The sequence below is a fragment of the Ambystoma mexicanum genome, chromosome 7q, assembly GCF_040938575.1.
Source record: "Ambystoma mexicanum isolate Mex_15411 chromosome 7q, UKY_AmexF1_1, whole genome shotgun sequence".
Classification (NCBI taxonomy): Eukaryota; Metazoa; Chordata; class Amphibia; order Caudata; family Ambystomatidae; genus Ambystoma; species Ambystoma mexicanum.
Window position 1 is genome coordinate 171,946,638 of NC_090941.1, and position 16,185 is coordinate 171,962,822.

Sequence of the window (16,185 nt, forward strand, 5' to 3'; positions counted from 1 at the left end):
CCATGGTGCTAATAGCGTAATGGTTTAGCGCCGGTGTTGTAATGAGGCCCTCTGTGTTGGCAAGAATTTTCGAGCAGCGGCCCTCAGGCTCTCCAGACTGCACATGTCTCACAGGTTTGGAGGGGGGGCTTCCACCAATGTACGTTGAACGGTTTTGAGTTGACGGACAGATCAGGGTGTCAATGTGAGAGGCGCCCATTAAACCGGCATCGGTGATGTCGAAGGGCGAAAAATAAATATCTGAGTTGTCGGCTGTTGCCGGCTTGTTTAGCTCGTCGGGAATGAGGCTGGAGACAGGTTCGAGATCAGTCAAGGAAAGCAGCGCAGTTGTTGCATGTGTTAGAACAGGCACCTGCAAGTGAGGGGCCGTACTTTCAATATTACACCCTTGATCTGACGTGTGGGTTGCAAGGTCTGGCAGCAGCATTTCGGGCAAGCATGATGAAACAATTGCAGAGTTATTGGGGGATGTATTCAGCGGCAGGGTCACAGTTTGCTTACCTTGCCGTATGAAGTTGTTGATGCTTTAGCTGCCGTCCAAGGATTGATCATGCAGCGTTGTTGGAGCATCTTGTGCCGCGTCAGAGGGCCAGTCTTAGGTAAATCAGCCATGACTCACCACGACTTGCGGCAGACTGTGGCAGACTGAGACTGTGCCTGGACTCCGCGTCACGCTCCGAATGGCAACACAGTTTATGTAGCTGTAGAGATAGAAATAGGACAATTCACGTTGTTGCAGCAGCTCCTCTCATAGAGTAAACAAAAAAGTACAGACGGGGGCAGACTGGGACTCTGTGCCTGGACTCTGCGTCGCGATCCGCGCTTGAAAACAGTTTATCTAGCAGTAGAGATAGAAACAGGACAGTTCACTTCGTTGCAGCAGCTCCTCTCATAGAGTAAACAAAGTACAGACTGGGGCAGACTGAGACTCTGTGCCTGAATCCCCTATTCTCACCATCCAGTGAGGCCAAAAAAACTTGGGGTCATCTTTAAGTTCTCTCTCTCCTTTAGTCGTTACATTTTGAAGCTTGTAAAGAAAGCCCACTTTCAGCTTCACCTCCTTATAGGCATTCTACCGTTCCTCACTTCCCCCCAGAAGCTGAATGTCTCTAGAGCCTGGGAGGGGTGGTCATTTCTGGTCCAAGGAGAGATGCGGCACTGTATGTGAAGGGGGGGCCAATGTTAAGGTAATGGGATCCAAAATGCAGATGGAGAAGAAATGTAGCAGCAAGATGGGAAGGGAAAACCAAACCTTGGTAACGAGAGGACGGGTACAGTGGCTGAAGAAGCATTAAGGGCAGGCAGCAGCCCGAGGGAATTAAAGGGATAGTGCAGGCAGCAGTACGAGAACACAAGCACCTGCATGTGGGAATTGAATGGGGGTGCATGCAACCCTGTGGGTGTGGGGGGCTCTCCACTGATTTCACCACAGCGGGGCAGTAGTGCAGCATTGCAGCTGCTGAGGAAGTAGCCTCAGGAGATGAGGCACGAGGAGGCTGCAGCAACACGGGGAAAAGAACAACCCTGTTCTCTCTCCAACAAAAAGAATGAGTACTTTGTTTGACCCGCTGCCAGCATGCGCATTCTCAGCAAAAGGCACCTTTTCAGAACCTGGGAGCAAGTTCCCATATTGTGACCCCAAGAGAAAACAACATGCACGATTAGCAGCAACTAAACACGGAATCACATTAAATCGACACACGTCAGGCATAATGCCTCACTCCTGCTTGCCATGCTAAGCAACAATACATAAAACAAACCCCCAAGAGGAAACGACATTCCACAAAAGATGCTTCTGGTCTTTCTCCCTTACAAAGGGTCTCGCGAGAGCTACATGCTTCTCAAGCCGGACCCGGAAATCTACAGCACGTGTGATGCTCAACAGCATTACTGAGCAATTCTAGCAAATGTGATACGAGTCACGACTGATAGATCTGTGCACTGTGCATTCGATGGAATTAGTGTTGCCTAGTGAAATAGCAACCCCCCTCATTAACGACACAAAACAACTATGAAATAACTGTAGCCAGGATCAAAACCCCAGAGCTTTCCCTAACCACAGCATGCATCACAGGCTAGGAGTGCAACGAAAACTACATTTCTGTGGGCAGAGGGGGCTAACTGGTTATGGGCGGGGTAACTTTAGAAACTGGTCAGGGCAGACTTAGAGGATTTTCCCACTTTGTTGTACCCCGAGGCTTGTCTGGCGGGGAGCCCATATATCCTATCCCTCTTTTTCCACAGCTGTCCTGACTCCTACCAACCACCACCCTCACCACCCTTTACCCGCCAGAATCAGCTCCACAGTCCAGCATTACACATAAGCACACTCATATATATACACACACACACAATTACACATTCACTCATTTAAACATTCCATTGACCATACACTCACTCATGTACATGCGCACCCAGCCCTCATACATCATACACTCATTCACACACACTCATTCATACATTACATACACACTGTTTTCACACATCCATACATGCATACATAATAAGCTAACATGCAACACCCTTTCACGGTGCTAGCTTCAGAAAAGACTTCCCTCGTCTCTCTGCCTAACAAAAAGCAAGTGTGCACATCAGTCCCCTCCCCTCGGATGTTAAACAGTTCGTTTGCATGCGTGGGGAGGGGGCTGATGTGTGGGTTTCATTTGTGTTAGGCAGTGCGGTGATGGAAGCCTTTCCTGACACTAGCAGCTTTAACGTTTTGCTGCGTTTCTGCACGAACACAGTAACATTTTAAAGCCACGGGTTTTAGGAAAGGCATCTCTCCCCTCTCTGAGTAACAAAAAGACCCGCCCCTCAGCGGAAGCTGGGCCAGCTCAATGGCGTTGCGCGCCTGTCTCAGGGGCACGTGGTATTGCCTAAGGTTCAGAGAGAGGGTGCAAAAGAGTCTGCTCCTGGCAGTAACCTGGAAGCCGAATGCAAAGATTCTATATCCGTGCTGGTACTCATAAGCTATGCAGCCCAGGTGGGTTGCTATCTGCTGGCACACCTCGAGCACCCGCTTTCAGGATTTTTGTGTAGGGGGGTAGCTTGTGCTGGTTATTGCGGGGTGGGTTGCTTTCCCTTTCTGTTTGGGGGTTATGCCCTGATTAATGTTTGCTGCGTTTTTTGTACTTTCCTCTATATCAACTCAGTAATGACCGGGTTGTGCCAAGGAATTAATTGACAGATTACTATGACAAATCAAAACAAGGTGATACAACTTTACATAAACACATGGCCACATCTGTGGCAGACTTTAAGGGCCTTGGTTTGGAGGTCATCCATTTTCCACGGCGGACCTCTTATAAAGGCTGTACTGCTAGCAGAGTTCAGATACTTTGGGGAAATTGTGTATTTCTTTGTGATGCCATTGCATTTTGGGTCAGTGTGTTTTTTTTCAGGTTATTTAGTTTGTCTTTGTGTCCCTTGGAGGGCAGTGTATAATTTTTTACTTTGCTGCCCCTGAACTGCCTAAGGGCCTAATCCATGGAAATATTTGCGTGGGAAGTCTGAGATTTGCATGGCAATCTGTGCGCAAATCCTTGTTCTGCAATTCATGGAACTGAATATGCAGGACTTTTCCGTGACTTGCAAGGATTCTGCGCAGGCCCGGCACGCCTCTGCGAGTGGAGGAGCGCCCTGCGCGAGACACCATGCGGAGCGTCTGCAAGGCCTGCGCAGAGGGTGGAGTAGGAGGCGGAACTCAGAAAATGAGGAAGAACAAGGGAAAAAGTTGGTGTCCCGGGGGACGGGCCGCAGGCAGTCCATAGCACACCCACAAATGTGTATTCATGGTTGTGACCGTGCAACCTCTCGCCTGCGAAATGCCGACGCAAATCCCTCGATCTCTCCGCCACCCGAAGGCAGGCGTAAAGACACTTGCGCATAGAAATCGCACCGTGGAGGTTGGTTTTCATGTCGGATTTAGGGATGCGAGTACGCAGCCGGGGATCCGATCAGACTTAGGGTTGCACGTACACAGTGTAGTGTGATGCAGGAACGGATTACGGGGGTTCGCAGTCAGATTTTCACCCGAGTTGCAATAAATGGTATGCATGTTGTCGGGGTGCCGGCGCCAGTTATGGGGGACCCCGCGCAGGTTTCCCGAGATGCAGGCCTACTTGCGGGGGACCCTACTCACTGTTTGGAGGGTGTGTGTATTTGCACCGGGGGACCATGCAAAGGGAGCTATTCTGACTGTTTTTGCTTTGCGTGGCGGCGTGTCGAGTGCATTCCGGCCGTGACTTGCATATACAGTTACTTTGCGCAGAGCATTCCATGAATACGTGGGGTGCGCATTTTTTATTCTGTGCGCAGGCTCGCGCAGTGTCATTCTCTGCGCGCTGCCTTTGCAGGATAAATGCACACTTTTCCATGAATCGGGCTGTAAGTGTGCAGAACCCTACGATGGCCTCCCTTTGCAAAAGAAAGCGCAGCACATTTTATGATGAAAGAAGGCCACATGGAATTGAACTTTTAATACTTGAACCGGACTATTGATACAGTAAGGTGCCGAATAGGTGCAAAATTCTAATTGGTCTTTCGTTTGTCAGTACGAAGAAAATGTGCACAACAAACTTCAGAAATGTGTTTGCATTACAATGAGCAAACTTGACAGCCCCAAATGACCTTGAAAGAAAATGGCGGGATGAGGTGGGTTGCCTATGTCACTAGTCAGGATGAGAGACCCATGCTCCAACTTGTACCGCCACAGCCCTTGGAAGGAACGCTAGCCGCGTGATCACAAAGCGAGTACTTCGTCACTGGGACGACTGCGGCTGTTTGACACTGATCAGCATTTGCGTGCAATCCTGCTGCAGCGCACAAGTGTCATGCCAGAGTTATCAGTGGCACTCCCCTTCACCCCCTTACCCTGAGAGATGCCCGGGTCTCCTCCTCTGCACCCTGCCCGGGAGCGTCCGAGGCATTTGGATGAGGAGGAGCCACGCGGAAGGCAGGGCAGAGGGGAGGAGGGCAGAACACTGACTGAAAACACCTTCCTTGCCAGACAGCAGAGGGATCAGTGGCTGAATGGATTCCAAGCGTGAAAAACATTAAAGAACAGCAGCCTGCGCCGGAGCTGCCCAGTCGGCGAAGAACACAGCCCAGTCAGGAGTCAAGGCAACATTGCCACCATGGGTAGGTTATGATCTTTCATTGTTCGTATTGACTGTGCTTCAGGCGTAGAACATCTCCCCACAGATTTACCAGCACCTGCAGAAGTTGGCTACTTTATTATTCATGGAGTTTCTAAATTACTCATCTGCAAATCCATGGGGATGTCCGTTCGCTGTCCAAAGTGTTTCACATTACTTGAGGTCACTGCGTGATAGGCTCAGGAGGATACCTCAGGGGCAACGCGCTTGCCTTGAAAGCAAAACGACACCGAGCAACACAGGTTCGATACCCGGGTCCGCACTTATAAACCTCTGGATATTAAACAGGTTATAAATAACTTAAATTGCCAGGATCGGACTGGGCCATACATTTGCCTCGGCACCAATACCCACCGTTGCAAATGGCAATGAATTCCTTTTGTGACAGCCTGTTTGAGTGGCACCTGAGGGGGAGGTTTTTGTGATGCAAATTGTGAATTTGAAATAATATTTATTCAGTAACACTGGTCAAAAGTACATAGTGAAGTAACTTATCAAGCTCGTCCCCATGAGCCAATAAAGGTGCCCATGTTGACCAAAAGAACGGGTCCAGACTAGCATCTTGTGTTTTGGTTCGGGCATTGCCCTGTTGCCTTATAGGCCAGTCTGGGCATGCGTGTTACTGACTTGGGCCACTTGTTGCAGTAGGAGGCATTCTGCTTTGGTCCACCAATCAATCTTTTCCCACCAAGGGCCAGATTACAGAAACTTTGCACCGGTGCAAGTGCAAAGTTTGCACGGTATGAACACTAGGGCAAAGTTTGCCCTATTTTTAAAAACACTGGGACACATTAAAAAACCATTGCACCTCAACAAGTGCAGTTTGGCATATTAAAAACACCAGGGCTAAAATTGCCGTTGTGCTAAAAAGATACATTTTTGATGCATGTTTGCATCCGGGCAAATACGATTCTGTGTTAGCACTAGGGCAAACTTTGCCTTGGTGCAAAAATGTAGTGAAAGTGCATCTTCTTTGCACCAGGGCAATTTTTGCTGTGGTGCTTTTAATATGCCAAACTGTGCTTCTCGAGGTGCAATGATTTTTTAATGTGTCCCAGTGTTTTAAAAGATAGGGCAAATTTTGCACTAGTGCTAATACCGTGCAAAGTGTGCATTTGTACTGGTGCAAAATTTCTGTAATCTGGCTCAACTGCTCTCTTTGTCTGATGAAGGAGGCCTGTTGTCCCAGTGAGAATGCTTTTGTGATCCCCAGTTCAACATCCCATCCTAGCGCAGCGCAGCCAGGAGGACCACCGCCAGCCTTAGGAACTGATGTGTTCACCCACCAATCAAAAGACGAATGCGAGCCAAGGAACCATAAGATTAAGACGCTAATTGCTGAAAGCTGGCAGGACGTCCCGATCGCTTCACATTGTGTTTGCTTAACAAACCGCAAATCCCTGAATAGAAGTGAACCGCAGGGCAGGGTAGTATTTCGATTATTTCTGTTTGTTTTCATCACTGTGACTCCATTTAAATAGTTGGAGGTATTCTCTTTTTTTGGGATCTCAGGAGAAGTTCCTTAACATGGATGCCCACGTGATATGTGTGTGTGTGTGTGTGTGTGCGCGCTTGCGCGCAGGGCCGCAAAAAAACCTACATTTCAAGGGGGAGGGGCAAACTGCTGATGGGAGGGGCCACTTCAGAAAACAGGCCGGGCAACCTTGGAGACTCCGACCCCACTGTTCTACCCCCAAGGTCTGGTGTGGGGACCAACTATTAAATAGTACGTATTGAAGCGCAATATGCAGAGAGGCGATGGAAGCCTTTCTTGAAAGGAGCAGCTTTAAAGTTTTACTACGTTTGTTCAAGTACATCTTTCTGCAGAAGCACAGTACAACTTTAACACCGCCAGTTTCGGGAAAGGCTTCCCTCAACTCCCTGCATAACAAAATGAAAGTGTGCACATCCAGGGGTGCACCTAGGCTAAAATATAGGCGGGGCTAACCCTTCAAATGTTGGAAGAGGCGCTAACTTCCGGGGCTATGGGGGAGGGGCAAACTTATTTGTGTGGGGGCATTTAACTTCTTTAGGCATTCTAATGAGACTATTCTAGTGCAGTCCAATGTTGCAAGCAGTTAACTCTCTCCTTTAAGTCCGAAATTATATTATCTGATATAGCATTTATAACGCGCCTATACACAAGTGTTTCTAGACACAAAGCACCCACTTAAGGGCTGCTGTGAGAATGAGTGGTCTCCTCTCCCCTCTTTACCCTTCCAATCACTTCCCTAGCATGCAAGTACTAACCCGACATCACGATTTCCATTGCCGAAAAATCTATTAATTTGAATGCAGGTGCCAACAATGAAATGCTTTAGGTTTCCACAAAGCACTTCAAGGGATCAGACCTCGGGTTCTCCGCATTTCATAACATATCCCCAAACCCATTGAAGAACAACATCACTCAAGACCCGAGTGCTTCGGGCCTGCGCCCGCCTGTCTGCACTTGTTTTGTTTCCATACGTGTGGCTTTTTGCTATTCTTGGGCCTTGCACCGTGTTGGCTGGGTTCGCAGTCCGTGTGTTTTGCCACTTAACTATTTCCTCCACTCTTCCTATTGACACTCTTACACATCTTAGCCCCACACCTAACTCAGTGAGGAGCATTGTCATTGTATTACTTTTGCGCAACACTCTTTACCTGTTGCTGTAAGTTGACAGTGTTCATTTTCTTTCGGGCTGTGGAGGGTGGTTTTCAAGCGCTTCAATTCTGCCCAGCTTGCCACCGTCAGGGGCACAGATGAGAATGCTATCTACAGGGGCGGAGTCAGCCTCAACATTTTGGGAGGACTGGATGGCAGTTTTGAAAACTCTTAGTGAGACGGGACATTAAACCTATTGCTCTACTGATCCAACCCCGTCCTTCCGCCCCCTCCCCAAGCCCAGGAGGCTGAGTTGATATCACGCCTTCCTTTGGCCCATTAGATCCATCTTGCACCCCCACTCACCAGAGTCCTAGCCAGGATGGTGTAACAAGGGGGGTCTGGAGCTAATGTAGTAGGGCCCACACTAAGAAGAGCCTACAGAAGGAAGGGCACTAGTTCTGCCCCCAGCCATATGCATAGGAGTGACAGAGAGTAGTGAGGGAGGGCGAACCAATCAAGGTGGGGGGCGGTTGTCCCCTTGAGAAAAGTTTTTAAAGAATGGGCTAAAATAGCGCATTTTACAGTACACTTTCTGTGATAAATTACGTAAAAAATCACTCAGTTTACAATTGGTTTTGTAGGGTAATACATGAAAAGTACATTAGATGCCAGTTCATCAACAATGCACAGGAGCATTTTCAAACACATTTTCATACTGCCTTTGCCCACTATATGCCAGCACACTGCAAGTGTAAACCACATTTTCATATTGATTGTGCTCACACATGTCCATTCTGGTGCACCTATGTATGCCACTATTCCTACATAGGAAAATACTCATGTTGGCTTTGTCCATAATGCCAGTAAGGATACTATAACAAAGCATGTTTATGCTGGCTCTCCCAATACATGCCAGTATCCCCATGTAAGAACATACTCCTGTTGGCTTTGCCTTAATGCCAGTGGAAAAAAGCCATGCCACAGTAAGGAAATATATCCTTGCTGGCTACACAAATCCCTCACTCCCATATAAGAACACTCATGCTGTATTTGCTCCCTAACGGCAGTAAAAATGTTGATGCCACAGTAAAAAAACATTGCCTTGCAGGCTGCATGAATGCCCCCACCCCAATGTAAGAATACTTATGTTGCCTTTGGCCTTAACACCAGTAATAAACTGCAATGCCACAGTAAGAAAACATGTTCTGGCTGGCCAGCTGGTAAGTTAGCTCAGCGGGCTGAGCGCATGCTCTTGTAATCAGATTGTGATTCGCAGGTTCAAATCCTGGCAAGGCCAACTCTGCCTTTCATACTTCAAAGTGACCTCCCTGATGTCTACCCTCCTCTACGGACCCTGTACTATTTATTATGTTGCTTTTGCACCTGGTTACCTCTCTCTTACTCTGTACTGTACTGTGTTTTCCCTGCTCACCAAGTTGTTCCAGCGCTGGGATACTTACGGGTTTGGGCGCTGTCAATAAATGCAACAAATAAATAAATAAAGCTCATTGAATGAGTGCAAACTCCGGCTGGGTGATCCATTCTATGTAAATATGTTCTCTGTACAGCGCTTTGGCAAAGCGCTATCTAAATAGCATACCATTACACAAATCCCCCAATATAAGAACACTTAGGTTGCACTCATCATGTTATATTCCCCAATGTAAGAATATTTATGTCGCCTTTGACCTTAACACCAGTTAAATAAAAAGCCAAGTTAAAATAAGGAAACATGCCCTCCCCATTTAAGAACACCCATCATGTTGCCTTTGACCTTAATGCAAGTACAACATTCCATGCCACAGTAAGACCCAGCCAGGCCAGCCCAACTGTGGTGTTCCACCCACCCGCACTCCAACCCCTCCTTCACATAAAAACACTCAAGTTGGTTTTCCTTTGCCCAAAAACGGCTGTGAAACATGCCATGCTCTTGTCAAGAAATGTTCATGCTCCAATGCCCCTCTCCTGGCCCAGCTTGCTTACACACACATACAGAGATATAGATACATTCATACACTAATCACGCACCCACGCAGTTGATCTATCATTCACACGACCACCCAGAACCACCCAGAACATTTACACTGCGCTCTCATTAACATGTTCACCGTTCACACTGCATTAATTCAGAAGTGTGCACTTGCAGACACCCCCTAGCATGCAAACGTACAACCACTTACACACTCCCTCGCATGCATGCACGCACGCATACATACAATCCCTGCATCCACACAAATATACTTTTTTTTTAGTTAATGGTAATTATTGAAAGCATGGGTCATGTAAAAGCTGAGCCAGCAGTTTTTAGCTACAGCGTAGAGGGGAATGTGTGTGTGTGTGGGGGGGGGGGGGGTGAGGGGTATATTGATATCCCCTGGGCAGGCTTTTGTCCTCTGCCTCGGTGTTCACTTCAATGACTGTTTTCTCACCTCTGAGAGCAGTGTGTTTGCTTTAGTAAATACATTGCTCTCTGAGGTGAAAAATGTGACAGGTTCTTGCACTCTGAGCCAGGGCTGGGCTTAACAGCAGAGTGATGCCTGCTGTGTCAAAGTGGGGGGGCTTTAGCTTAAGTTTAATTTAACTGCTGGAGTGGGAGGAGCCTACAATGATTCCTTATGGGAATTCCGGACGAACATTGACGCCCTTAACACTTAAGTGGTTTAAAGCCTTAATTTTTCACCCTTTACGGGATGTATATAACTGGTAGAGAACCCATTATTGCACACAGACCACCTAATGCAAGATGGTTTCCCTTACAAATGAGTCCCGGGGAGGCTCTCCTGTATCGTCCACCGTGCTGCAGCACCTCTTATTACAGCAGCACGGAAACTTGACCGTATTACCCCCATCCTACAGGAACTACGTTGACTTCCACTCCAAACCAGGATACTGTTCAAGGCTGCATGTATCCTCTCCAAAGCAGTCACGAGTAGCACATCAGCGTACCTGGCGGTTAAGCTTCATATATCTGGTGGCACACGCTCCTCGTGCAGCAAATTGACCAACCGCTTGAATCACAACTCGTCCACAAAGAGAGGACCCGCAAACAATCCTTCTCTTGTTATGCATCAACCCATGGAAGTTGATCATGGGGTTGAATCGGAATTCCACCATAATTCTCCAATTTCGAAAATCTCTCAAAACATGGCTCTTTCAACAACACCGGACAAAGGACTAATTCCAATCGACGTACATAACGCTGCACAGGCCTCACAGTACTGCGCTAATGGTGAAACGGGTAGCCCAAATGCTGGCTACCCACACACTGTACAGCGCTCTGCTGCTTTTGAGCCTCGGCCATCACTTTAATACAATAAAAAATATGCAAATCATAACTGATGAAATACTGAAAGCCGCACACTCCACCCGGATCCTGTGTCTGGAGCTCGAGGAGAGCTCTTGGGGTCAGATTGTGGAAGGACGGGCATTGTTCCTTAGGAAACTTGCCAGATAACGTTCAGGCCAAACTCAAACACCACACCCCTTTACATGCCACTGCCTTGGGCTTAGTGTGGACCTGCCTGACCGCTCTCCTACGTTCACTCTGAAGGGAGCCACCCACCCCACTGAGAACCATAACCCAAGTGGCGATTTCATCTGGTGTGCCAATGCCATCACATGCTCATTCATTGTTCCTCCCTCCTAGTTGTGCCCCATCGAGCCGCACTGATGTGGTGCGGCTCAGCCACCCGCCCTTCGCCATCCATCTAGTGCAAATGTAATCTCTGCACCGGGACCAGAGCCAGTGCAGGCCGCTCATACGCCTCCAGGAGCACACCTTTGTTGGCCATATTCTCCCCTAGTCCATCCTAATGACACTGTGCCCCAGCACAATCCTCTCCTATATTGCGTGATTGCGGGGAGCCCACCAAACGATCATCCTGGGTCTTCTCCCTCTCTCCCCACGGAGGTGGATCCTCGGGCCGAGCAGCGGTGTCCAGCCTTCCAAGACCAGGTGGGCACCCTTTTTTGGGGTTTGTTCCAAAAATAGCATGTTGTGTTTCCCCACCCCAGACCCTCTAGGGTAACCAGACCTTGGATTGTGGAGTAAGGGAATAGGTAAAAGGCGAGGGGAAGAGAAAAGCGGGCGTAAGGGTAGGAACACAGACAAACAATTAGAAATATGCAAATATGTCAGGGGAGAGGGAGGGTGATTGTGTGAATAGGGGTGTCCTTGGCAGTCGAGCAGATGACATGCTGATCAGAAGGAGGGAAAATAGAACATCTTGTGATGACAAGCATTATAAACACAGTAAGAGCAACAAGCATTATATGACCCAATGCAGACTCATGCATCATAAATGTATTCACTAATTCTCCATTGTTGTGGCAGTGAGGGGGCTAGGTCTGTATTTTCTTAGGGGGAGACCACATCTCATTTTGTGGATTGATGTCTTAAGCTCAATACATTTGAGCATCTTGAGTTTTTTTACTTGGCCTGGCTATTCAAAGATTCTCAAATCCATTCATAGATGATTCGGATCAGAGGTAGAGTACACATAGAGAAAACGGCGGGTCTAGAAAGGTCACATGTCACCAGTCCGGAGGGCTCAGCAGCAATTGCAAAAGCGAACCAATCTCATCCGCCTTATAGTTCATCTGTGCCTTTATGAACGTTCAAGAAACCTTAGGTTTGGGGTTGGAATGGCAAATTTACGGAATCAATCAAATTTGAACAAATCAGAACAGGTTCTTTTGGGATTGCAATAATGTGAAAAAAGAGGCAGCTAACTTTCCAGTTGAAAGGAACAGCCTTTAGTGCATACATTAAAAGATATTGGACTTGCCTTGTGTCACAGTTGTCCTTGACGTAGTTGTTAAGGTGGTTATGCGCTTTTACAATGTGACAACACAATTCCCAGCACGAAGCCCATTGGCCTGTTCTTGGGTGTATGGCCCCCGGGAGAGTCTCAACTAAGTCTTTAGCTCACTGTCCCTTTCACAGAGGAGACATTTCCCTGCATATCAGCCTTTGTCCTGCCCAGGGGCAGTCCAGCACTGCAATGCTAGGCAATTCTCCTCTGAACAAGAGTACCAACAGCAACCTCAGACACGTGTTTCTGCCTATTCGGGCCTCATCAGTGAGGTGGAGTTGTGCCTCTCTAAGCAAAGTGAGCAAGGGGTCATCGTCTGGATTCTCCTGGTAACATAGGGTGAAACCCAAAGATACTTAATATGTAAAACAAGGAGTGGGGTTCTGGGAGACCCTCAGCAATTGTAGGTTGTTCAATTTTTCAATGAAAGTATTAGAATTTAAAGTTTCAGCTATGGTAAATATCTCCCAGCGGCAAAAGACCTTCCAGGGGTCCCCCTCCCAACATTGAAGGCTATCCCAGTGACACTGAAGCTGTGACCCTCAGCAAATATCCCTGAAAGGAGGCTTTGCACAATGAGTTTACTTTGGAAACAATGAACCTGATCCATCAAAGGGGCCCGGGCTGGGCCATACATTAGACCCTGTCACCAAAAGAAAAGTGGCCCACAATTGCAAATAGCAGTTTGTTTCTTTTCGGACGAACTGAGTACTAACTACGGTTATTTTCCTTTGCAAAATCATTTTGGTCAAACTATACCGACATATGTTATATTGATTGAACCTATCTCGAATATTTTATATAGAAACATTTTATAGTGAATGCACCTTTTTCATTCTTTTTTTGGGGTGGGGGGTGCCCACCCAAAACCCCCGTTTCCCTCCCCTAAAACCCCACCCCAAACTTTTCCCACCCCTAAATGCATTAACTGTAAAGGTTTTTAATATAAAATATTCGATATATGTGCATTCAATATAAAGGATTCGATATAAACACTGTATTCGATTTACGGTTACCATCTGCACATGTAACTCATTCAACTGCCCCACTTTGCCCCATAAAACGGACCCACTTTGTCCTAAAAACCTGTCCCACACCTACCCTGTTGGGCTAGCCCTTTGGGCATTGCCCTATTGGCCAGCCCGAGCTTGGGCAAAGCCCCCAGGTGCCCAGCGCGGCCGGTTGCCAGCAATGATCGACGGCTGAATGTGCGGCAGCTGCCTGTTTTACCAGGGACTTTTCCCGGGGACAGAGGTCTGTAGGGAAGAGCACTCGAGTAAAACTGTCAGAGAGGATGTGACGTCTGAAGAAACGTGTTGGTGTGCAAGCCTTTCTGTTTTTGCAAACGGACTTGATAAAAAAAGAAAGCAATACATGCAAGAAACTTTAAAATACATTTTCTTTTTTAAACATTTGTAGGAATAGCCTTAGGGGTATTTTTAAACCACTATGTTATGTGGTTGACTCGTTTTGATCCGTCACAATTTCAAGCGTGACGATGATGTTCTTACAATGTTGTGGGATGTATTTCCTCATACCTTTCAGAAGAGACTCTTTAGAAATAATATTGGCATCCCCTTAAACACACAGAGCCAATTCAAAGAGATCCCAGGGTCTGTGTGTTATGGGCGAGGTGGGGCCGGAAGTGGGTGGGGCCATAGGGATTGGCACGGACCAGGGCTGTCAATGGGTGGCCACAAAGCCAAACAACAACCACATTCTGTGTGTCCATCCACTCATCCGCCATTCTCCTGTCATCCCATGCAATTTGTTTCAGTTTAGGGGCAGTGCTTACAGCACCGACGAATAGCCAAACATAAAAACGTCTTCATAATGTGTATAATAGAATAGTTTGATATGTTTCTTTAATAAATGTGCAATATATAATCAGAGGGAAAAAAAACCTTGGCTTCCAGCAAACTCACCTTTTCAGCCTTAATGGTGGCACTGCCCCTTGCCAGGCACCCCTTTAAGGAGTCTTTTTTCAACAATCAACACGGAACAACTCAACACAGAATACTAAACACTGAATACGGAAGACTTGAACACGGATTGCAAAGAAACCGAAAGTGACATAATCAATTATTTTGATTGATCCGTTTTAATTGGCACGAACAAAAAACAAGTGCATCTGAGCGCCATATCAAACTTGGTATACAAAAATGCAATTATAACAACGCCCTAAAAACAATGTGCTTAGTTCTTTTATAGTTGTGCTTAGAAGTGCTTTGTTGTTGCCCCAAGGGTTTCAAACTTGTTGCACAGCATTGCCCCATTCCGAAAACCAGCACGTTGCACATGAGCTACCCATCTGGCGAGGCGTTAACATTATATCACCAGGAACTTGCACCATCAGGCAGCTATTGCCCAGGTTTAGATGCCATTTTCTAGATATTGCAATCCTATGCTCAGGTTCGCTTACCATATAAAATAAATAAATAAATAAAACCAGTGTTCCAGTAAGATGCTCAGGCGCTCACAGCATTTGAAAGGTACTACTATGCCTTGTCTAGCCACACAGATCAATTGGCAACTTGACTGCTTCGCCTCATCGCTTACCTACTGATCGGATCTTCCCCTATAGTGCTTTGAAGTAGTTCCAAGGCATTCTTTGTAACGTAGCCTTAAGATAGCTAAGAGCTGCCTTCTATTTCACCCCGCCTCACTCTGTCCCTTTATTTCGCAGCCATCTTCCACTTTTCTGCCAGAGCATTTGGAATGTCCTCTGAGCGCCGTGTTACCCAACTGAAGAGAGCGATTGGTTCTTGTTACGCTTTCAATCGAGAGCAAAATTGTTGGAATAACAAATCACGCAGCAGCAATAGACGCTTTTGCGGCAGCATCATCTAGTAGGGTGCCATTAGACAATGAATATAAACATGAGGTAGACAATGATTTCCTGTTTAAAAGATTGTTGTATACGTTGTCTACTTATTAATATATTAATATTATGTACATTTCAAAAAAATGGTATCAAAATTGCAATGATTACATTATTTTGTAGAGGGAGTGCTGTGCCGGGTAGCAGTAGAGGAACAACGTGGAGGGGGCGCATTCTAGTGTTTCGCCACGGGGGCAATATTGTCTAGCAACTGCCCTGACCCAAGTGTTGGGGCCCACCTTAGGAGCATGGCCCAGGACAAGAAATCCCTCATGTCCTCTACCCTCCCACATGGCCACAATAGTATCATAATACATCCAGAAGGAAGCAGGGAACCCAAAGGCTATACTGGTCCCCAACAAACCCTTTACCTACATGCTAACATTATCAGTTCCATTAGGGAGAGATCATTGCAGTCCTGGTTTTAACTTTGCATTCTGGTACTTGTAGTCCTGGATTTCCCTATTGTAACAGAGGACTACAAGCCCCAAATGCAAAGTTAAAACCAGGACTCTGCAAGTGTCTCCCGACTGTATTGGCTAATGTTGGATTTGAGCGAAACTGTCCTCTTGTGACTCGAGGGGACAGGAAGTCCATTTCTGTTGGTTTCTAGGGCCCTTGAGAAGGCATAATGGACCGCACTTCAAGATGATAACTGACGTCCGAGTCAGCATTCAACCGTAATCACATTCGTTCAAGTCTGTTTTATTGCCTAGGAACACGAGTTTGACCTACCACCACAGCAGC

The 16,185-nt window shown here is 47.0% G+C and overlaps 1 protein-coding gene across 1 annotated transcript in view; it reads left to right on the top strand.

Moving 5' to 3' along the window:
- Positions 1-4,793: 4,793 nt before the first annotated feature.
- Positions 4,794-16,185, top strand: part of SLC15A1 (solute carrier family 15 member 1) — a 190,658-nt gene continuing 179,266 nt past the window's right edge. The window contains exon 1 of the mRNA XM_069640488.1: positions 4,794-5,139. Coding sequence (XP_069496589.1) covers positions 5,136-5,139 — 4 coding nt within the window. The 5' untranslated portion in view covers positions 4,794-5,135. The remainder of the gene's footprint in view (positions 5,140-16,185) is intronic.